The sequence below is a fragment of the Triturus cristatus genome, chromosome 7 (assembly GCF_964204655.1).
Source record: "Triturus cristatus chromosome 7, aTriCri1.1, whole genome shotgun sequence".
NCBI classification, from domain to species: domain Eukaryota; kingdom Metazoa; phylum Chordata; class Amphibia; order Caudata; family Salamandridae; genus Triturus; species Triturus cristatus.
The window spans coordinates 661,763,811-661,788,945 of NC_140590.1; the positions used below are offsets into that span (position 1 = coordinate 661,763,811).

The window sequence follows — 25,135 nt, forward strand, 5'->3', positions numbered from 1 at the left end:
TTTACTGTGTAAATGCCCTAATTTTGGCATATTCAAAATACCATTGTTCTTTTGCTGCGCCGTTTCACCGCTGTATATACCACTTTATGTGTCACTTGCGCCGTCACAAACTGCACGAGCACTTGTGCACAGTATCTTTTCGGTTACACTTTCACTAAGTGTCACGCAGTGCTTTTTTAACCTATATGATATGTACATATGACGCAATATGTTCATCATGTGTTGAAAATACAGTCTTTCCTACTAACTTGGTCTCCTGTTGTCCTCTGTGTATGGATTCATTCCCCTGATACTGTAACATACAGCTCATCTTTAATTACTTGTCCTTCCATTGAATTCCACGTTGAGACATTGTTGTTTGATATTATGTACTGCCCCAGTCTCACTGTGGTTTATGGGCTACCTCCTGTGGTCTGATACTGCCAGCTCTGCTTTATGAGCATGAGACAGTTCTGATTTGTGGGTACTTTCAATTGATTACAGCACTTATTAGATTGTTTTTTCAACTTAATTTTTCCAAATCACATACTATGATGGTTGACCCAAAGAATGTTAAGACCCAAAAATACATGATTAACAACCAACCGATTAGTAGAGGGTATTCTAGTGGACTCTCAGCTGAATTCTCACAATTTGTTTAATAACAACAGTCCGCCTTTCCACAGAGTTGCTAATAGTATAGGTGATTTTACAGACGTATGGGGTGAATCCACATTAAGTTGACTATTGAAATTTACAAAGCTAAATGTATTCTGACAGTCAGCTTTTGGTACAAAATTTGGGCACACAAGCCTCGTATATCCATTCAAGTGGCAGAAAATACATTTCTGAGAAGGGTACTGAAAATCCCTCAAAGTGTCCCTACAGATATCGTTCATGAGGATTTGGGAATGCGTTATATTTCAGCCTCATTCAAATCAGCACATTGTTATTGTGACTTTCAGTATGGTTGAAAAGCGAGCTTAACTTTAATAGAAGCATTCCAAGGGATTGTATAGGTTTGGAACTATGGCACTGCATACCTTGGTTGAACTATGTTATGTGCACATTTAGAAATCTTGGTAGACCTGATCTTCTCTTTGACCCAGATTGCACCACTAAAGCAGACACGTTGAGGATCATATGTCTATTTTTTGCCAAGGTGCATCAAAAAAAGTGAAGCCTTGGCGCTGACTAAGAGCTCACTAACCCATTACTTTATGGTCGAATCAATGAATAATATTGAATTTTATTAGACGTTCTGACTTATTTTCAACTTCATTTGTTCCTATAGTTTTTGTTAGGATGGAACAAACCCACTAAGCCCTCCCCGCCGTATATGCAGCTGTCATTTGGCCTCATTCTCGGATACTTTGCATATTGTTTTTATTTGCCCCAAATATAACACGCTACAACATAATTTTATTCGTCCACTTTTACTGCCAATGATTTTCAGCCAAGCGCGGCCAGCTTTATTGTAATTGCAATTTTTATCCACACCAAATGGATGTTTTTATATTTCTTGGTTTTTATTTTTATCAGGTGTTTTAAATTCAAGTTTTTGAGATATATTGATTGTTCTGGTCCAATTATTCTGTCTACTTTTTATGTCTTAATAAAAAGTCGATTTTATTTACTGCTATGATTTGCATTGTTCGCTTCAAATAAAGTGATACTTGATGACAAACACACATACATACACCCATACATTCTCAGACAGATGATCACTGAAAAAGAGGTCATGCACTTATAGAGCCACACATGCATATACACGCACAGACACACAACCACATGTACAGATTCAGAGACACTAACATACAATTAAATCCAATATGTTGCTTTTGTTTTGAAATTAAGTTCTCACTCCTTAACTGATGATTTTGGATATGGGCATGGAGATAGGTGAATGTAAAACGGATTAAAAAACAGGTAAGTAATTGGATGCATGGATGAATGGATAAGTGAATGGAAAAATTAACACAAGGTTTGATAGCTATAAGAGTATAGCTAGATAAATGTGTGAGTGAAAGCCTGAATGACTGAATTGGTACAACGAGTGAGTGTATGTATCGCAACACTAATGTCGGTGGCCACACCCACCACTGTGCTCAGTTGTTTATCAAAGCACTCACACATTCATCCACCCTTGCACCCAGTAACTCACTCAGGCATCTTCTACAATTGTCCATATGACAAGTCTTCAGCAAGAAGATGGACTCCTATCCAGGTATGCATCAATACCCTTACACTTAACATGTATCAAGCATTTTTGATTAAGAATCAGTTATTGCTCACCTGCCAGGATATCAGCCTCATCCATGAACTGGGTGCTGAATAGGGTTACTCGGCCAGCCTTGCGCTCTTTCAGAAGGGTCCACACATGATGTCGAGAGCAGGGATCAAGGCCAGCAGTTGGCTCATCAAGTAACAAGACCTGTATTAAATACAGTATGAGAAATATTGCATCAAGAACATATGTTTAACCAGATACTTGATTGGAATAAATTCACTGGTAAATTAAGTACCAGAAATGAATCGCATTTTATTTCAGGTAAGTTTACAATGAATAATGGACTCCTTTTCAACCATCCAATGCCACTTGCTGACTAAGAAACATTCATCATACATTGATCACTGTTGTAGCAATGAAGAACTTAAAGACAAATGCATGTATGAAATGTAGTCAATTAAATTATTCTCAGTGACAAATGTCTTTTCTTCATTTTCACTCTGACAAAATCTTACATAAAATGTATACTTATCTGTCTCATTATGTATGCTTAAAACAATTTGGTTCAAAACTAACTTAAACCCTATCTGAAACATGGAGACGTGAGAAATGTAGTTGTGGGTGTAAAGAAGAGTTTACCAACAGAATGAAAATGAGGATTTGAAAAGAAATTACATATTCAAATATTGAGGTGATCCGAACTTGTCTCACTAAGGGCCTATTGCACCAAAATAGGAGTCTTCAAAGTGTACCTGATCATTACAGTGTGGTGGTCTTCTATATGACCGGTTACCAGAGAATAGAAGCAATTCATTTTCACAGAACTTAAAACAATCATGGAACCTTATAAATTCTAGTCAAAAGCACTGCCAATGGTTAACCCACACAACACTTATCCCTTTTGATACATGCCAATAAATTAATAAAATGCCTCAAAAATTGAATAAACCTGTAGTTTTTAAATGGTTAGCCAAGGACATTTCATTTAAAACATAGGGTATCTGATGACAAGACAGCATACTAATTTTGGGGCCACTCATTATCTTTCAGGGCTGATGGGGAGAAAGGCAATAGACGCTGGTAATCATGGCCATGTGAATTTTGTACAATTGTGAAAGAATAACAGTGTGTACCTGTATATCACTTGATTTCAAGGAGCACTGCTGTGCTGCATTGCCTAAGTAGCTGCCTTTGGACTCCAGATGGCTGGGTTTTAGATCACTGATACCATTCAAAACACTGTTTCTGATCAAATTAAACATATATGCAGTTGAGTAATGGGCAAATGTGTAAAGCAACATACAAATACACAGGGGCATATTCTCAATGAGCTATCGCCGAGTTAACAGCACATTAACGCAGCCAAAGACGCGTAAAATACATCGCCCTATTCACAAGCTGGTGCTAACAGCCGATACCACCAGTTTTCCGGCGATAGCATCCTCAAATAACATCACCACAGATGACCCCGGCAACTATCGCTAATGAGATGCAGAGTAGGCGTTCCCAAGCAAAAAGCCACGACAACACCACTCCACAACATTCTCAATGACCAGCCGCATCGGCGATAAGATCACAAAACATGCGATAAGGCGCGTTAGCACCAGGAAACTAATACCTGCTCAGACCTGGTGCAAAGTCGGACCACAGCCTTCACCACAAAAGTGAGCCCAGCCCAGAGCCACACCTGAAGAACAACAGATGCACCCGGGCAACTGAACATGCAGCCCAGAGCCCCAATAGGCCAACAACACCCACTGCCACCACCCCCAGGACCCCTCTCCCCGGCACCACCCCCGACCAAAGGCATGCCACATCAACTACACTTACATATGTACCAAATAATCCACATGATGTTTCACAATCACATCTGGTGACATGCATGTGTCGTCACAAAAATGAGCATCACACATTCACCTTTGAAGCAACAAATGAAAATGTATTAAAATAAACACTGAACAGAAGTGACGACACATGGCGGCTACCCTCGGGACAATCTGTAGGCCACAGCCTGCAAGACAAAAATCATGATGAGAAGGTGTGTCCTGCGCACATCAAGGGACAGAGAGAGAGCGAAGAAGAGAGAGATGAAGAGAGGGAGAGAGAGATAGATGGACAGAGAGGGGGTGAGAGGGAAGAAGAGAGGGGAGAGAGAGAGAGAAGAAGAGAGGGGGAGAGAGAGAAGAAGAGAGGGGAAGAGAGAGTGAGAGAGAGAAGAAGAGTGGGGGAGAGAGGAACAGAGGGGGAGAGAGAGACTGGAAGAGAGGGGGAGAGAGAGAGAGAGAGAGAAGAGGAGAGGGGCAGAGAGAGAGAGTGCTGACACACATCTGAGACAGACCCGTCATCTGAAACCTGAGTCCAGATACATGAATGGCACAGTACACACAATTGCACAAGACATCATCGCCTGCCCACCCCTGTGCACCCAGGCAGAGGCACCCCAGCCCCTCCCGCCACCCATCAGAGCATGCCTGCCCCTGCGCACCCATGCAGAGGCACCCCAGCCCCTCCCGCCGCCCATTGGCTGCACACCCGCTTAGCACTTAAGGTGCCCCTACCTCAGTGCACCCAAAGTCACCATCCCATGGCGGATTGCCTGTGCCGGCCGCAATGTATCCGGTGCCACCAAGTCTGTGCCCCGCGAGACATGGACCCTCTATGAGTGGCTATCGTGGAGCGGATGCCATCATGTCACCTCCGGGCCTGGGGAATGTGATGTCTTAGGCCCCTGGGTCCCCATGCCTACATGCACACCACACGGATACATCCAGAGAGAGGCTGGAAATTGCGTCGAGCAAGTGCACCCAGCCCTTTTTAATGGCAGGGTCACATGTGCTGTGACGCGTGTGCTGGATGGGTGTGGTGTGGGTGTATGCCAGCCGTGATGGAATGGCTGTGGCATGCTGACAACTAGACCTGTGAGCAGCAGATCCCAACAGGAAAGACCTGGTACATGTAGCATTGTCCCGCCCCCTGTAAGCGTAAAAGGAGTGGGCTGGCCTGGCATATGCCAGTCCAGCGTAAAGGTTTGAACAATGACCTCGGTGCTCTGGATGTAGTTCCGTATGGGGCTGGACAAGGAAGTAACAAATGCGTGTGTCACTGTTGCTGCATCGGCATCACCCAGACCCAGACAACATTCTGCAATGTGTCACCCTGTGACCCGAGTCCAATGACATGAGCCACATGGACGTCAGAGGAATACACTGACCCAACATTCGTCCATACTACCACACTTAAAAGACCATAGACATGACACATCTGTGTGATTCGGAATGTTTAATGCACATTCAGTGGAGTCTTGCATCTGGAGAAGTACAGGGCCATGCCAAGCCCACTGTACAATGTTTGCCCGTGGAGGGTTAGCCAGAGTCCTTCAGGGAATGACAAGTTCAAAGGGAGGGGAAGAGTGCAGTTCGCAGTCTGTTAGCTGTGTCATTGGCGATCAAACAGCATATGGCAGTCCATTTCGGGGTACATGGTGATTGTCGCAGAGTGCATCGGGGGAGAGTGGAAGCTGATGATGCAGAGGGCAGTACCAAGCTGAAGCCAGACCTATGGCTGTGATGAATGCTGCTGCGTCCTTTATACCACGAGGGCAGAATCCTCAGCATCTTCGTCCTTTGCTGACTCATGTGCCTCATGTGTGGGTGGTGCTGGCCTTTCTCCAGCACTGTGTGGCAGTGACACCTCAGGGACCAGAGATGTGGATGTAGTGGTAGCAGCAGCATGCATCTATGCAAGGCCTTGTGGCAGCAATTCCATGAGAATGGTTTTGAGGTCATTGTGCAACACAGCTACCTCTCGCTGGTGTGCAGCCGTGGCAGCCACTCTTTCCGCATTGGCCCGCTCCATGTTCTCCATGAGCCTTCGCATGAGTCCCTACTCCCAGGCGAGATCACTGGAGCCACTCTGACTAGACAGTCGTTCCTGTCACAGAGTCAGGACTCTGGCGATGTCAGCCATGGTTCATTGGAGAGCATGGAGCGGACTGTGGGTGTCCATTAGGGACTGTGAGTGGTCCCTGATGGGACTTAGACACCCACGTATGGCATCTAGGTTGTCTGCCATGCGGTCAAAGCCCTCCCGCACCTGTTCAGCCAGCTGCTCCTGGCATACCAGCACACGGCGTTGGAAGGCCATGTGTTGGTCGGGGGGTCCTGGGAGGCAGCCATGGTGGTGGGTGCTGCCTGCTGTGTGGTCTGTGCAGGGGTGGATTCTCCTCGTAGCAGCTGGGCTGCCCTGCACCTGGAAGTGGGCTGCGGAGGCTCTCCCCGACCTGTTGGAGGGCGTCGGAGTCGAAGCTGTGGTGGTCCTCTTCATCATCAGAGAAGAGAAGTTGGGACTGCTCTGAAGGAGGTGTTGATTGTCCCTCTACAATATGAAGGGGAGATGCAGTTTAACAATGTGTTCACATGTGTGTTGTCGGATTGTACATGTTCACATACTGACTGCATGACTGTGTACATCGTGACTGTTTTGGAGGAGCTGCCTGATTGCTATGGGACAGAGGACATTTTGACAACTTTACAGATGTGTGTTTGGAGTTGTACATTGTCAACTCACATTTTCCTGCAATGCCACTTGTGATTGGCCAGTGTCTACTCCCAGTATGCGCCAGTTGTGTCCTGTGTTCTGTTGTAGGCATGTTGCGGTTTGTGCCACTTTGTTGTCAGTGTTGATGTGCTCTGTATTTTATGTGTGTGTGCTGCATTGGGGGGGTGGCCCCTGCTGCTCTGTTTTGCTGCCCCTTATCCCTTTCATGCATTGTGCCTTTAACTTCTGTACTTGTACTGTGCTGACATGCTTGGGTTCCTTGTTGCCTTGGTGGGAGTTGGGGGTCTGGGGCATGGTTTGTCTGAAGATGTGCTGTGCTTACTTGTGCATGTGTGCCATTGTGCCCATCTCCCCCCGTCCCCACAGTCCCTGTTCGTTACTCACCCTGTTGCTGTTGTGTCCGGTCCTGTTGAGCAGTGTCCGGTCCCCCAACTCCAGCCACTGTCTCCCCACTGATGACTGTGGACACCATTTCCTCCATCTCGTCCAGCTCCTCCTATGGCGCTGGACTGCCACCTCCAGTCAGCATTTCTGCCTTCCGGTTGTTGGCGAGTTTCAGCGTGTTTTTTCGCTTGACATCATTCCAGCCCCTCTTGAACTTATCCATTGTCCTCTTCAGCATTCTGGGTGCATTCACCTTGTCCATGATGGACTGCCATAGTCCATTTTTAGCTGCCAATGATACTGGGGAGATGACAAACAGTTGTTGAGGGCGTTCGACCACCTCAGTTATCAGGATCCTGTTTTCCTGCAGACTGAAGCGCTTCTTCCTACTCTTCTTGTCGTTGCCCTTCCCTGACCCAAGGTCCCAGGCAGGTCCTCCGGGGGGCTTGTGGGGTTCTGGTTCTTATCCGTACTTGCTCCGGCAACATCCATTGTTCTTGGCTGTTGTTTAGCATTGGTTTGTGGTTTTTTTTTTACTTTTATGGTGATTTTTCCCGTCTGACACGTGTGTATTGCAGGCCTGTAGCTGGTTTTCGCAGATTTTTATATCACGCTTGGCCTCATCGCAGCTTTTTGTGCATTTGCATTTTGCATTTTTGCGGTGTGGCGTTGATTTTTATGTGTTCAGTTGATGAGTTATCTGGGGAATATCGCATGGTGCTGCCGTGTTGAGAATGCCTTGTTAACACAGCGTAAATTTCCCACGAAAGACTGCGATGTTGGAGGTTGCGTTTAGTAACTTTTGCGATGGTTTTCACCCGTTCTTGAGAATATACCCCACAGAGTGCAGTCAAGAACTCTCCCAAATGCATTTGCACCACTTCTGCTCCTACCCATCTCATCCTTGTGTCTTTAATTCACTTCTGCATTGAATTCCGCAAAGAAAAAATATTCTTGCAAAGCACCTCAAGTTACTAATAAATAAAATACGTTTTTCTGTGATTCAGAAAGCAGAAATGATCGACCAATAATGGTTTCTTAGTGCTACTGTGTTCTCTGGTGAATAAGGAAGGTGAGATGTATTCTTAAAGTCATTGAGCATGTATGTTTTTTTTTAAATGTGTCAATTATTTAGTTTCCAAACCCAGGCAATTCATGAAAATGCTCTTTGCAGTTGGAAGCCCTGTTACTCATGCTTAATATAATTTCACAACTATGTAATATTATGAAGACGTAAATAACACACAAGGGGTTGGGAGTGGGCATGGTAATGCGTGGTTTACCTGTAAAGTGTGAGAACACTCACAAACAAGTAAGTCTGTGGGTTTTAATAAACTCATATCTGACTCCTTCCAATCCTGGAAATTATTACAGACTTACTCCCGTTTAAGGCAGGTTTAAATCAATTTCGCTTGTGGTAAAGGGAATGGAACACCATACTTCGTAGGTTTTGGACACCATCTACTTTTACAACGATGGAAATGCCAGCATACAGACATAGTTAGGACTTCGTAAAACCTTTCCCAAAGAACATCTGGAAAGCTGTGACAGGCGCGCCTCTCCAAACCTACACCTTGATAGTTCTGTGAAAAGCAGAAAATTGTATGTTTGCATCATGCTTGCATTCAGCGTCATAGACTGTGGACGCAACTTTACTTCCTTCCTAAGTGAGTTGGACCCTGACATCAGAAAAGAGAAGGTTTATGTAGAGACATCAGAAAGCAGCACAACCTTCCATCTACAACAATGCATTAGTTCAGAGTTGCTAAAGCAGTTGCAGCCTCGACAAATAGCTTTAGCTGTATAGAAGGCACCCTGTCATCAATTCCTGAAAAGGGTACAGAATAAATAAGTACAGAGAGAGAGAGAGGGAGTGGGCTACAGGTCTGCCCCATTCAGGCATTGTCTTTCAAGTGTTCCCCGTGCATTGCCATTGTATTGACGTTCAGCCCATCAAGGCCATGGCATTTTATGGTTGGTTACACTGTCCCATCTGTGTTCACAATAGGTTTTGTTCATGGTGCACCAAGTGGTACTTTTGCTAGACAGATATGACATGATGGGCATCAAAAGATTAGGAGCTCTGTGTGTTCGTTGATGTAATTAATTTGATGGCACAATGATTTTTTTATTGCAGATTTATGACCTTTTTGATTTGAGGTGTGTGTTAGAAATTGGGTTCCTGGTTGACTGGGATGGGCACCCTGGCAAAATAGCAGCCAATCCTTGTCAGGGTAAGCTACAAAGACCCCCTAAATTAACCTATGCTCGCCCTGGTAGCTTGGCACAGAGCAGCCAGACTTAACTTAAAAGGCAATGTATAAAGTATGTGTGCAACACTTCAAACAGTGAAACAGTGAAAACACGACACAAACAAGATAAAACAAGGCCAAAATGACAAAAATCCAATAAGTAGAAATTGAGATAAGAATTTATAAGATTAGAATGCAAAATAGCGCTTAGAAGCAATAAGTGTGCTTGTTCCGAGATGCAGCAGTTCCAAAGGTGATGTTCCGAGTTTCTCCATGCAGTAGAAGTGATATATCAATCTTCTCCAAGTAGTGGCTGTGGTCCTTTGGTTTCAAAGTGGTGGTACCATCTGCGCTATGCTGGTTTGAGGGCGATGAATCAGTCCTGTTCCCACAACAGCAGTGATGTGTCAATTCTGTTCTCGCAACAGAGGATGCTTGAATTCCGCTGAAGCGAGCACCTTAGGCCCACTTCCAATGGTCCAGGTGCAGAAGCAGGGTAGTTGGAAGTGTTTTATGTCCCTGAGACTTCAGATCAGGAGCCCAGTCAGTTAACCCTTGGAGTCACTCTGGGTTCAAGTTCTTTAGGTCCAGTCTTTACCACCCAGGCAAGAGAGATCAGCAGGCAGCAGGGCAACACAGCAAGGCAGCAGTATTTCCAGAGCAGCAGTATGGCAGTTTTTCAGCACAGCCGTTCTTCTTTCTGGCAGAGTGTTTACAGCTCCAGAAGTGTACTGGAGTGGTGGTGTCAGAGGTCCAGTGCTTATACCTAGTTGTGCCTTTGAAGTGGGGTACACATCAAAGAAGGTTCTTTAAAGTGCATGGAGTTCCTTCCTTCTAGCCCTGGCTCCTGACTTACTACAGGGGGGTATGCAGCCCTTTCTGTGGGGACAGGACACAGCCTATTCAGGTGTAAGTGTGATGCTGTGCCCAGTTCCTCCCTCCCATCCTCACAGGATGGTTCATCAAGTCACATCTAAGCTCCCATTGTGTGTGGCTTTTTAGAGGGAATACCCAAAGCTCAGCTGTCATCCATGCCAGACAAGTGATCAGAGACAGGACACCAAATGGCTAAGAGCAGGAAACTCCACTACCAGGGCATGTAAAACCTAAAAGCACATGTCCTACCTTTCCATTACATAGCAACCTGCCCTATGGGTGTACCTAGGGCCTACCTTAGGGGTGATTTACATGTAATAAAAGGGGAGTTTAAGGTTTGGCAAGGGCATTTAAATGTCTTCATAAAAGTGATGGAATACACACCATTTTGTCATAGATTCATTTAGGGGATGCTCCTTTGGCAAAGATATTGCGTGCATACTTGTTTGTGCTTTACTCCAACAGCACACTGATGAAGAATTCAAAATAAGTGGAGCGTAAATATGTTCCACCCACGTCGCACAGCAGACAAACCTCTATTTCTCAAATGATCAATTTTTTATTTTTTATTTCTTTGTTTGTCCGTATTCTATTCCGCAATTTAATCACAATGTTTTTCATTTTTCCAGTTAAAACAATGTGAATCCCATATTTTTCAAATGCTGGTGACATTCCACTCCAGGCCGTATTCACCAGCACATGTGGTTCCACAGTCCCAGGAAGCCTTGATCAAAAAGTATACACAATGCATTTCGGGCTCACAAACAGCCCTTCCTCAGGGGTAGCTGTAAAGTTTAAACCAGAGCAACGATGTGACTTATATTTTGGAACTGTTATATAATCAATATATTTATATCCCATTGTGCTCGTTACAAATCCTATTTATTTATCCCTCATTTTCTATTGTCTCATCATTATTCCACCTAACCCTGTGATAAAACGTAAAAGCAGCATGTTAAAAATACAGCTATACATCGTCCAAATCATGCGTCCCAGTTTACCTCAGCTTAAAAAGCTTTCACAAGGTTCACTGACTGAATATCGATGTAAAAAATATAGAATGTATAAATATCGACTCCCTATACTATATATGTGTGTGTGATATAGATTATATCACACAAAGTCCCGTGTCCCATTTGCAAAAGAAAACTCACTGGTGTCGTGGCCTCAATGAAAAAAGACGTATTTATTTTAGGCAACAAAAGTCCCTACGCGTTTCGGAGTTTCAGTCACTCCTTGTTTACGGGCAAGGTTCAAAGTGCAAATGCATACTTTTAAAGTAACAGAGTTCATTTCCTGTCAACTTCATAGACATAGTAAACATACTATTTTCGTTTGTGCAGCGAAATAAAGTTGTTATTCAAAAACATTTTGTTACATTTAGAGCCAAGCAGATAATAAAATTAATTAATTGACTTCCCACACTTTACCTCTATTATCCCCACAATGAACAGCTAAAATTCAAAGGTAGATTTTTTTTTTACACAATTAAAACTTATTTTCAATTAAAAAACTAATACTACTTAACAACTAATTATAAAGTAAGTAAAATGTATTTACTTCCCACACTGTACCCCTATAACATTAAAATCCACACACAAAAAAATAAACAAATACCCTAATTAAATATCAATTAAATAATTAATATTAATGATCAACTAATTATTAATTAATTAAACATGTATTACTTTCCACCCTTTACCCTTATAAACCCCACACCACCTACCTAAATTAATTGCACAATTTCCATAATGAATGTACAATAAATTAATTAATATGAATTAACATCAAATTATTAATTAAGCATAAATTACTTCCCACCCTTTACTTTTATAAACCCCTCATCCCACACCTAAAATTAATTACACAATATCCATAATTAATTTTCAATCAATTAATTAACATTAATTACCAAATCATAAAAATTAATTACAAATAAATTACTTCCCACCCTTTACCCCTATAAACCCCACAACCCACACCTAAAACAAATTACACAATTACCATAATTAATTGCCAATTAATTAATTTTAATTAACAACCAATTATTAATTAATTACAAATAAATTACTATCCACAATTAACACTAAAAAATCTCAAATATTAATAAATAAAAAATAATCATTCATTTATTATAATTAAATTACTTCTCACCCTATTCCTCTATAAATCCACAACCTGCTAAAGAACTAAAAAACACTTAGGTGCCGATTCCGATCCGATAAAAATAATTTGCGTACGACCCGTATCCGTATTTTTTTACGTACGAGTCGTACAAGTACCGTACAAACGGCCAAGTACGATTTGTACGTGAAAAATAACAACGAATAGCGTCGGGGAAAGTCTACGAGAGTGCGTCGGAAAGTATTTACGTCCGAATATCGTCGGGAAAAGTGTACGAGAGTGAGCCGGACATTTTTACGTGCAAATCGTAATACACAAGTCCGAGCGCGCAAGTACGATCCCGACCGTCCGTCCGAACACACAATTTCTAAGGGTGGGCGTAGTGGGCGTAGTGGGGCTACGTGAAGCAGCACGTAGTGTGCCCAAATCTACGCACACTACGCACTTCGCGTAGCCCCACTACGTGCCACCCACCTCCCGCCCGCCCTTCTTTTAAATAATATCAGCAATATAAAATAAATTAAAGTAAAGCGACTTACCGTAAGCGCGGCGTCTCCGGGGCTCCCTCTTCTTCGTTTCTAATTTCTTCTGACAAATGCGCATGCGCGGACGCCCGCGCATGCGCATTTCTCGCGAGAAATGCGCATGCGCGGGTGTCCGCGCATGCGCATTTGCCAGTAGAAATTAGAAACAGAAAGAGGGAGCCCCGGAGACGCCGCGCTTACGGTAAGTCGACTTACTTTAATTTATTTTTCATTGCTTATATTATTAAAAGGAGGGCAGGCGGGAGGTGGGTGGCGGGTGGCAAGCAGCTACGCTTCGCCCTCGGCGTGTGCGTAGCGCTGCCCTGCTTCGCCTACTTCGGAAAGTGCGAAGCAGGCAGCGCTACGTACACTACGTGGGCGAAGCGTAGTGCTACGCCCGGGGTTAACAATTTCACGTAAAATGGCCCGTACGGAGCCAACGCAGTAGCACACATGTAAACGGGTAAACTTATGCCCGTGTACGAGCCGTACAGCGCCCCCACCCCCAAATATGTCAGCACCGTACACCACCCTGTCCGCACTGTACCCCAGCCCCGCAACTGTAGGCGCCGTACCCCCCCATGTACGCGCCGTACCCACCCATGTACGCGTCTTAAACCCCCTGTCTGCACTGTACCCCAGCCCCGCACCTGTACGTGCCGTACCCCCCCATGTACGCGCCTTCCCCATGTACGCGCCTTACCCCCACATGTACGCGCCGTACCTCCGCAAGTACGCGCCGTACCCCAGGGCCGCACGTGTACACACCGTACCCCCACCGCATGTACGCGCCCTCCCCCCTTGTACGCGCCTTACCCCCATGTACACGCCGTACCTCCGCATGTACGCGCCATACCCCAGGCACGCACGTGTACGCACCGTACCCCACCGCATGTACGCGCCGCACTACAACACCGTACCCCAGCACCCTCACCCAGCATCGCGTATGTACGGATCGTACCTACGCGAAAAAGACTCTTACAGAACCAGGACACTGTAAAACAGCACAAGGAGGGTCAATTTGACTCGCACAACACCACAAAACACGTCTACATGACAAAATACATCTCAATGACTGACCTGGCACATCCAAACAGGCAAACAGAGGCCCCAAATCACAACCACCTCTTATAACACACCCACCAAAATTCAAACACAGCCACACCCAAAAATGGACCAATAAAAAGGGCCCACACACACAACCCATGAGCCTTTGCAACAGACCCACTGCTGCCAGACCCCACAGAGAAACAACTCCACATTACTCATACCTTCACTACACCTTCACTCACACACCTTCACACAACCTCCTCCACAAACATCCCCCACTTCACATTCACACACACACCGTCACATTCACACCCACACACCCACAACCATCCACACCCACACCCACACCCCACACCATGCCCACAGACAAGAATCCAAAGTTCACAACGGCGGAGCTGGACCTCCTTGTCAACGAAGTCATCAGAGTCGAGCCACAGCTGTTTGGAACATTGGTCAGACAGACCAGCATAGCTGAAAAATCTGCCATGTGGCAGAGGATTGTCGATAAGGTGAATGCTGTTGCGCCCATCCGAAGGACCAGGCATGAATGCCAAGCCAGGTGGTACGATCTGCGCAGGGCGGTCAAGAGGAAAATGAACGAAGAATATGCCCAGAGTAACATCACTGGAGGTGGGCCGCCCCGCAGACCCGTACACTACCATCCCTGGGAGGAGAAGGTGATGGCCCTGCTACCGCCGGTGGGAGTACACGGAGTCGAAGGAGTCGCAGAGCCTGGTGAGTACACAAACAACTTACGTAACATGGGGGCAATGGGGTCCACCCCACATATACACCAAATGCCCGCAACTTCCCCCAAGCACTCACCGCACACAACCACACTCAAAAACCACGCTCATGCCACTAACGTCTCCATGTACCCTTCACAAATCAAGGCAAGGCCATGTCCAAGGCTACAACAACCACAAACACAAGACTGGATGTCCGGGAGTCTGGGAGGGTGGGCCCCACACAACACATTGTGAAAATGAGACACAGACACCAATGCCCTCAGCCCATATGGCATACCTGACTAGCCAGCTCAGGACACCGGTATGTCACACATACGCAACATCCTGGACTCATACCGGCGTGACACCAGAGGCATCAACCAGGTCGTGTCGAGACTCTCCGAGATGCAGGGGACCCTCAATGAGATTAAGAACCTGCAGGTCGAGCATCATGCCAGTCATCAACAACACCAAGGACGGATGGAGGCAATCACTCCGTCAGATCGCCCAAAGCATGGGCAACCCTCCCTGTGCCACCAGGCGTAGACCAGCACCAGACACAGGGAGGGAGGAGGAGGAGGAGGAGGATTCTTCTGACGGAGCGTCCCAAGCATCGTCAAGGCCTGCATCTGAGGGACCCCGGAGGAAGGTGGGTCGTCCACGGAAAAGACCGTGAGAGTCAGCGGGCCATCCACATCTCCCAGGTCACCTGGCCTGGCACCTGGCCCTCTGGCGCAACAGCAGCACCTCATCCAATGACATTCTCTGCCACATGGACTTGCTGGTCACAGTCTGACCAATGATGACCAACACTGTGCTCTGGACTCTGATGACTTCCAATGCCAAGGATACCATCTCCCCCTGTGAACTTTGGATTCTATTCCCCCGGTAGAGCACCTAATTCCATCTACCAATACACGTACCCCACCGCAAATAAATATATTACTTTGGTCATGAGACGTTCCTGTCATTTGCATTATTCAACGACATATGTGTGTGGAAATGTCAAACTATGCCTGAGTGTTGAACTAACTCCAGCCATCCATACCCTGGGATCAGAGTCTGGTACAGGACACACATGGGTCACAAGGTATCATTCAATGTAGGCATGGAGCACAACACTCACCTGTGATGGCCTCCGGCTGCTGAGGGGGGCTTGCTAAACTGTGCGGACAGACCTATTTGGGAGATTATCATCAAGGCGTAGAGGACATGGCTCATGTGGAGGTTCCCGGGGAGGGAGTCCCAGGTATGTGTGGCCAGGTGGGAGAACAATGTCCTGCATGCTGGAGTACGGTGGATGTGAAGAACGGTGGCCAGGGCAAGGTTGGATGCACGGAGATGGCCCAACGGGATCTAGGATGACAGACGTACAAGGTTGGTTTGGGGTCGGGGTTGTGGAGTGCCTCCTGAGTGTGGGTGGGGAGTGTGGAGGTCATCCTGCAGCAGACAGTGATCCATTGCAGCTATCTATGGTGGACGGTGAGGTGGCTGGGGCGCAGGGTGTTGAAGCGGAGGTGTGCAGATGCACCCTGGATGTGGACAAGTTTCCTGGGAGTTTGGATGTACTTGCTCCGTAGAGGGCAGGGCAGTATTTGACACGGATGTTGTCATGGACCTGGGGGATGGTCTGAGTGGATCTATCTGTGGATCATGTGCATAATGCAGAGGGCATTGCAGCATGAGGTACAGATGCTGTGGACTAGCATGGCAAATGTGAGCTAGCCAAACATGATGCACACCATCTTGTGTGTGTGGCCACTGGGTGCTTGTGCAGGGCTCTTGCGGGTGGGACACAAGCACTTGACCCAGCTGGAAGGGGACAATCCTCAGGTGATCACCTCAGTCCTGTACAAGTCCAGCCTCAGGTGGCTCGTGTTCAGCCATTCATCAATGGATCTCATGCATACTTGAATGATGGAGCTGCCAATGTCTGTGTCTTTGTTGAGGGTGAGGAGCACCTGGCTGTCAATGGCATACGAGCTGATGATGAGCTGCTGTGCGCATGTGATGGTGGAGAGGGGGGTCCTGGACACTCTGTAGATTGACATGCTGAGAGATGATACCTGTGCCATGTCCCAGACGATGACACCATACTACATGCTGAAGCCTTGAGTCCCACTCCCATGCCCTTGCTGGGCTACAGACCTGGTTGGTGTGACAGGGCCTGGAAGGCAGGGCAGCGCAGTGTAGGCAGTTTGAGTTGCACACTCAGCATGCAAAGGTGTTGTGTGTGTGCCCAGGGTATGTCTGACAGCAGGTGTTAGATATGCGGATGGACATAGCTCGGAGTGTGGCTGCTACATCAGACTGTAGTGTGATGTGGGTTATGCAAGAACAGGATGGTGGTGCAATGTGCACCTTGCATGTGCTGATGGTCCAGCCTTTGGCACCGCGTGGCGGCAACAGTGGCATAGACAAGCTGAGGACAGCCAAATGAATGGGTGGAGGGAGGAAGTGAGGAGCATCTTGGAGGCGTGTGTGTAGCCAAATCTGGATACTCTGTGGGCCCTTGCTGCAGGGGCCACAGCAGCAGGCGGCATCTCCTTGCAAAATGCCAGAATTGGCACACAAAGACTAGGATGTCAGAAGGACAACTGCAACAGGCGCGTGTGTAAAGTAAGGAGTGTCCAGTGTCACATGGCACACCCAGAGACAATGCATGCACAATCACCAAAGAAGCATGACACCGGATCAGGAAACTGAAGGCCGACCTGCGCACAGGAGACACACCCTCAGCAGCTGTTGATGGCCCATTGTGTGGACCAACATGCCCAAAAATATACACGACCATGTACTTCATGCCCAATAGGGAGCCTAATCCATGAGCAACTGCATGCATGTTGCTAAACGACACATGGACTCCTATGCATAATCTTCCACAACTATGCCAGATGTGCCGCATGCAAAGTGGCAAGAGACCTGCATTGACAGAGATGAGGCACCTTGGAGTGTGACGAACACCTTTATTACTCAGCCTCACACTAAGGGAAATGCATCAATTGGAACAGACTCACGGGTCATTTGGCTGACCATGTGTGACCTACACTGGACACCCCCTTCAACACACAGATGTGGTAAATCCTACTGAGCTGGCACACAAGTGAAGGGGTTGAGCCTAACACCCCTTGCTGCACACGGAGAGTCTACAATTCCCCATTGAGCCTCATATGGGGATGTCCCGCACTATGTCCACCATTAGCATCCCGTATGTTTCTGAGGGACGTTATACACACATTGATGCCTTCATCAGAATCCACAAACCATTACAGATGACTGTCAGGAAGGGTGACTATCAATTCATGGGAGCCATGCAACACTTCATGTGGCCCATGGTGAGTCGACATGTATGCATGGTAACACAACATGCACAGGAGCAGTCCCCACATATCACAAACACGTACCACCCACAAAATGCCTTGCTGCACTCCTTACCCCAAATGACTTTTCACCATGTCTGTGCATGTAACTCTGATGCAGCACACGTTGCAATACTCATGAGGAATAGCAGGAGGGCAATGATGACATGAGCAGACGACAGCCGCAAGAACCTGGGGAGGGCAGAAACACAACAAGTCAGCGCTAGTAATCCACAGACATGTACATGTACTCTACAGGAATGATGTTGTCACCATGCCCTTAATAAATATAGTGTCCCAGCTAAAATGTGTGGAATGACATCATCACTTGAATGACACATCAGAACACACCTTCAAGTCACTTAGCACATAGTCAGCTCGACACACACATTGCAACACATGCCACACAAGGCTCAAAGCGTGCACACTCAGACACAGGGACTCACCATCATGAGAAGAAGTTGCGGATAAGCTGACTCCGGATGTCCTCATCCTCATTCTCACTTGCCCCGTGCCCGAGCCCTTCATCCTCCACGGGTTGATGATCCTGCTCATCCGGATCAAGGATGAGTGGCACGGCCTTCTCCACTGCCATGTTGTGCAGCATGCAGCACATAATGAAGATTTTGCAGACCTTCACCGGGGCATATGGGAGGGCGCCGCCGGTCTTGTGGAGGCACCAGAATCTGCTCTTCAGGAGTCCAAACGTCCTCTCAATCACGCGCCTCGTCTGCCCATGGGTGTCGTTCTACCGGTGTTCTGCGGCTGTTCTGGGGTTGCGGAGAGGCGTCATCCGCCATGGCATGTTGGGACAGCCAGAGTCCCCTACATGGAAACATCATGTGAAGAAGTGGGTCAGGAGATGCCGTAAGATACAAAGATAGCGCAAAACACAGGACTAACAGAGTATACCCACCAACTCGTTCCGCGTGCAGCTGCAGCATCATTTCTGGCACCCTGCTACGCCTCATGATGTATGCATCGTGTGCGGACCCTGGAAAACGGGAACAGACATGGGAAATCAGCATGTTAGCAAGACACACCACAAGGGCATTAATGGAGTGGTAATGTTTTCTGTTTCTATAGGCTATCTCCTGTGCCTGTGGTGGTACCAAAGCCACATGTGTCCCATCAATGGCCCCAATTACATGAGGCATCCCTCCCAGGGCATAGAACTCACCCTTGACACCTGTCAACTGCTCACGAGTGGGAAAATGGATGAATTCATCCAGGTGCTCCAACATGGCTTCTAAAACATCATGCAGGACACGGCTGAACATTGTCTGGGACATGCCACCGACATCAGCTATGGTCAATTGAAACGTGCCGGTGGCAAAAAAATGTAGGGCTGCCATCACCTTCATCTTGGGGGTCAGAGCTGTAGGATACCTGTGTTGTGGTTGGAGGTGTGGTGCAAGCCGGCGGGTGAAGTCCTCTATCAACTCTTGCGAGAAGCGGTATCTGCGTATGCAGTCATGTTCACGCATGGCATCCAGGTCTGGCATTCGTCTGGGGAGAGGCGGTGCCCTGCAGAGATTTGGAAGGAATAACGAAGAGTGAGTACATTACCACACCAATGTCACTGAGGTGAGCACATGTTCAACAGCTAATACACATCTGCTTAATACAGAGTCTGTGTTGTGCAATACATCCAGGACGCGTAGGCCAGCCAGGTGATACTCCTACGAAGAGCCAGCCACAATAGTTGCATGGCAATGTTGATGTGACATGCCATTAAAATAGCTGTGGGCCAGTGTAAGTGACAAGCCAGACACATTACATGAGTGACAGACATCCATATATCAGCATTTGAAGGATGTCATCTCATACAGACAGCTGGCGGGAATCTAGATGCACAGGTCACATGCCATCTGAAAAAGGACAGATAACACACATTTCCATGAAGGGGTACATGTCAAAAACTGATGACACAGACATTGAGAGAACGCAGATATTGCCTCATGTCAGGAAGTCATCTTCGAACCATCATGACACATGTAACGTGTGAGTCCACATGTGGCATGGTGTGCGTATATGTGTGTCATGCACATATGCACACAGACACATGTTGGATGCTGCAATAGCAGATGGAGTTGACGGAACACCAACGGAAAGCTCATGGGAACACATGACACACACGACATAGTCACATCGTGGCACGCTGGTAGTCACATGTCAGGTGTAATTATGCGTGCACCTGGCACCAGGGGACAGTTGCGGGTGTTGCTGACTGTGCCATACCAGTGATGCAGTGCTTGACACGTGTGTTGTACATGCACACATGTGCAAAGTGTGAAGGGGAAGTGTGCCACGTAGTGCCCCATCCCACATGACATGTGTAAACAGCTCATCACACATCTATTGTGCCACAACATGAGGAGACATGTGCCACATCACTGCCTGACACAACTAGGCCCTGCACATGAAGGACTGCACTGACAATGACTTGATGTCCAGCCTTGTGCGAGTCTGACACCTCCGTTCCTATCGTGTGCGCCTCCTATCACCAGTGTAAGCTGTGAAACGCAGTACACACGCTCTGAGGGCGTGTGTACAGCCCGTACTCACGCGTGAGTACCTGCCGTACACACGTGAGTACATGCCTATCACTATAGTTGTGTTACTGTAGGTCCGAGTGATACGGCACGTACTCACGCGTGAGTACGTGCCGTATCACTAGGCCCTACGGTACCCCCAACTATAGTGATCGGTACATACTCACGCGTGTACGGGCCGTACACGCGTGAGTACGTGCCGTATCACTAGTCCCTACGGTACCCCCAACTATAGTGATAGGCACGTACTCACGCATGTACGGCCCGTACACGCGTGAGTACGGCCCATATCACTAGGCCCTACGGCACCCCCAACTATAGTGATAGGCACGTACTCACGTGTGTACGGGCCGTACACGCGTGAGTACATGCCGTATAGTCTAGGCCCTACGGTACCCCCAACTATAGTGATCGGCACGTACTCACGCGTGTACGGGCCGTACACGCGTGAGTACATGCCGTATCACTAGGACCTACGGTACCCCCAACTATAGTGATCGGCACGTACTCACGCGTGTATGGGAAGTACACGTGTGAATACGGCCCGTATCACTAGGCCCTACAGCACCCCCAACTATAGTGATCGGCACGTACTCACGCGTGTACGGCCCATACACGCGTGAGTACGGCCCGTATCACTATGCCCTACGGCACCCCCAACTATAGTGATAGGTACGTACTCACGCGTGTACGGGCCGTACATGCGTGAGTAGGTGCCATATCACTAGGCCCTACGGTACCCCCAACTATAGTGATAGGCACGTACTCACGCGTGTACGGGCCGTACACGCGTGAGTACGTGCCGTATCACTAGGCCCTACGGTACCCCCAACTATAGTGATCGGCACGTACTCACGCGTGTACGGCCTGTACACGCGTGTGTACGGCCCGTATCACTGTAGTGATGGTGCCCTAGGGGTACGTGTGAAACGCGCCGTACCTGTGTGGGGATTTAAGAATTACAATGGGGACACATGAGGGACAAGTATTAGGGCCTAAATGCATGCTGGTTGTCATGGATACCGAGTTTCAAGTTCAAAATTTAACATCATGTGGTCTGGAAAAAGCAGTTGGCCGCATTATACATGGTTGCAAAGTGGTTGTTAACTTGACATGATGCTGCAAAATCAAAAGATGCGAAGGCTGTCACTGGTGTATGTTTAAAGGGATTGGAGGAAACGTAGGATGCAAATGAATCTGACCAATCACTCTGTACTCCTGTAAATGAAATAGGCCAGCAAGGCAGATATAAGGCAGGCAGAACCCATGAGAGGGCACTTGCCTGCACAACATGTCAGTCGATACCACTGCTGCTGTATTGTCTCCCTCTGGCACCATGTCAAGGACTGTGGAGAGGGCCCAGCCTTTCACCCGGGAGGAGAACGAGGTCCTGCTGGATGTGATCCTCCCACGGTACCCCATGCTGTATGGTCGACCAGGGGAGCAGGTGAGTGCTGACTCCACTACCTTTGCCTGTGCACCTTTATTGTGTCTGTCACTTCTGACATTGTGTCCAGGTGTGACAGACATGCAATGTTGGTTGGAGTGGGTCCCGGGGGGGGGTGGATGGCTTATGTCTCTCATGCAGGGCTTGATGTAGTTCATGTGTGCACTCCTCACTTGCATTGTGCTTACTGTGACATTCACTGCATAGTGCATGGCACATTCAGCCAGCCTAATCCTCTTGGGCATTCTTGTTCTATTGTCCTGTGATGATTCAGTGGTCACCCCGGTGTGAGAGGTGACTGCACCCACAGATGTGTGTAAGAGTTGAGTGGAGCTGTGGTGAGAGTGGTGAGAGTGTCCAAATGATGTGTACGCCCCCCGGACATTGATGTGTGTGAATGTTTCTTGTCATGTGGGTGAGTGTCTATGTGGAGTGTTGCACCACAGCTGCATGGAGGAGGCAACTGCTCAATCCATCTGATGTGTGAAGTAAGCCGTGCTGTGTGTCTGACTTGCTGAGCTAGCCCCACACCTGTGACCCCCCCTGGCAAGTGGCACATGTGCAGAGTGAGGTTTGCATCCGCTGTTGCCAATGGCAGGTGATTGATGTGTGCCTATGTGTGTCTGTGTACTCTGCTGAGGTTTCGTCATTGGCCTGGGGCATGTGACTGCTTAACGGTGCTGTCCATCAGCCTTGTGTTGCTTGGGATGCACAGTGTGTGCCATGATCAGGGATTGTTTTGCACCCCTCATGCCACCTGTGTACTTACTCTGCCATGTAGTGCATTGTTGCGTCCCCAGTGGAAAAAGTCCCTATGACTAAGGTGTTATTACTTGCCAGCATACTATGCCCTGTTCAACAAATCAAAGATGTTTAAATGTGTGTCTCTGTGACAAGGTGCAGGTGTAGTGATGTTGTTCCACTTTGTCATCCACACAGGTAACCGCCTACCACAAGGGTAAGATTTGGAAGGATGCCGTCAAGGCCGTGCAATCGGTGGAGGGTCGCAGTCGGCGCCTGCCACAAGTGAGGAAGAGATGGCAGGACATCCGGTGCTGGACCCGGAGGATCACCCGGGTCATGCTGAAGGAGGAGGCTCCTCGCAAGCATGGCGGGCGCCGGCGCCTGACCCACCAGATGAAGCGTGTCCTGGCGGTGGTCTTCCCTGACCTGGATAGGCGGATACAGGAGTTACAGCAGCAGGAAGGGGTAGGTACATGTGTGTTTGTTGTGTGTCGCCAGCTTTTGTAGCTGCTCAGTCGCCTGGATAGACTGCCAGGCTATATATGTGCAGTGCATATCCTGTTCCCCCAAGTCAACCTGTGCTGTTCTTCCTCCCTTCCCCTCCTTGACATGTGTTACCTGGTCTGTGTGTTATCACTATTGCACATGGTCATCTAGCCTGCAAGTTTATCAAGGTGCACACTGCTTTCAGCATCATGTGTGGGGGTGGTCTGCCTGTGCCCTGTCCTGTTCAGTCATTTGGGGTTGCATAATTGTTGGCACTGATGCTGAGTCTCAACATAGGAGTGTGAGGGTTCAAATGAACAGACTTGCAGCATGCATTACCAATGTTGTGGCCTCAGACATGATGTGCATGAGTGGGATATATGCATAGTGCCGGGACGGTTGCTCCTGTAACAGTCAGCTCATTCCAGGACCATGGAGCAGTGTGCCCACTACAGTCCCATGACACAGCCTGCCCTCCTACTCATGTGTGTCATCCAACACTGTGCACATTCACTGTGGGTTCAGCATGGCTCTGCCTCTGTGGCATTGTTCCCTGGCCTAGGTAGTATTTTCCACATGTGTGATACATTTGCCCACTGGACAGGGATACACCAGTTTGCTTGTGCATACTCACACTGGGCAGTGCCTGTGTGGCTATTCACAACAATCTGTTGATGTTTGTTTGTGACCAATATGTTTTGGCAGCCCTACAAGGTGATGTCGTGTTAATGAAGCTAGTTTTCAAGCATAGTTATTAAAACCCTGAATAAGAGGTGTCACTTCTTGATCGGTATCAGTCACATTGACTCAGGTATGGGTGGGTGTGTGCGGGAGGGGCGTACATGTTCAACCCTGATGTTTCATTGCCAGTTCTGACTTGTGTGTGATGATTCGCAGTACAGAAAGTCATCGTGCAGTGCCCCCGTGATGTTGGCCAGTGCTTAATGTTCGTGCTTCATTGCCTGTGTCAGTTTTTGACAATCATGTATCCTGCTTGTACATTTTTGGCACCTGTGTGTGGTTCAGATGTTACACTGTTGTGACTTTGTGTGCTGACATCTGTGGGTACATTCTGGCTTGCCATGAGGGGGAACCCACAGTACAGCTAGGCTTTTTTGCTAAACAATTGCAGGCCCATTAGCTTATGCATTGTCCTGGGTGTGGACATGTCTGCCACTCCAGATGACAGTCAGTAGGTCATATGTGTAGCCAACTGTGTGATGAGGTGACGGATAGCCATGTGACAAATGACATTATTCAAGTTGTTACTCAGAGAAAATGTCCATTGGCACTCACTACACCTGTCAACATGTCTCAATGTTTCATATGCTTGACCTTGTTGTTTTGTTGTGAAGAACAATGATGTGCCTGCATGACAGATGTCTCCCAAGGAAGTGCAAAAGACACCACCTTTACACTTTCCAGGGACACGCAGGCACATTTTAAAGTAAGGCACAGTTTGAACAAAACTTGTTTGGAGTTCATTCATATACATGTTCCCACAGTGTGGTAGCATGTGGGTTAGTCCTTGGTTGTTGCTGATACCAACTTACGAGTGTCAAGTCATCCAGACCACCGTGGTGCCATGTATATGTACTTACTGATACGCCATTTCTGCCTAACAGTGGCTGATTTGAATGAGTCTGGCAGCTCAGACAATGACTGTGCACATGTAGTTTGGTGTGCACCTCCTTGTGTGACTTCTGCTATACAGACACATGTGTGTTGTGTTCACAGAGTGCCACATTCACACATGCTAGACATGTCCATTGTGTAAAGGGTTGTGATTCTCCAGGAGTCACAATGTATTTCTTTGGGGTGTCAAAAGTACTCACAGGTC

At 47.5% G+C, this 25,135-nt stretch overlaps 1 protein-coding gene across 3 annotated transcripts in view; it reads right to left on the reverse strand.

The window, feature by feature from the left end:
- Positions 1-25,135, reverse strand: part of LOC146810314 (ATP-binding cassette sub-family A member 10-like) — a 1,546,030-nt gene that overhangs the window by 812,131 nt on the left and 708,764 nt on the right. For all 3 annotated transcript variants that reach the window (XM_085617307.1, XM_085617308.1, XM_085617306.1), the window contains one exon: positions 2,275-2,413. In XM_085617307.1, coding sequence (XP_085473433.1) covers positions 2,275-2,413 — 139 coding nt within the window. The remainder of the gene's footprint in view (positions 1-2,274; positions 2,414-25,135) is intronic.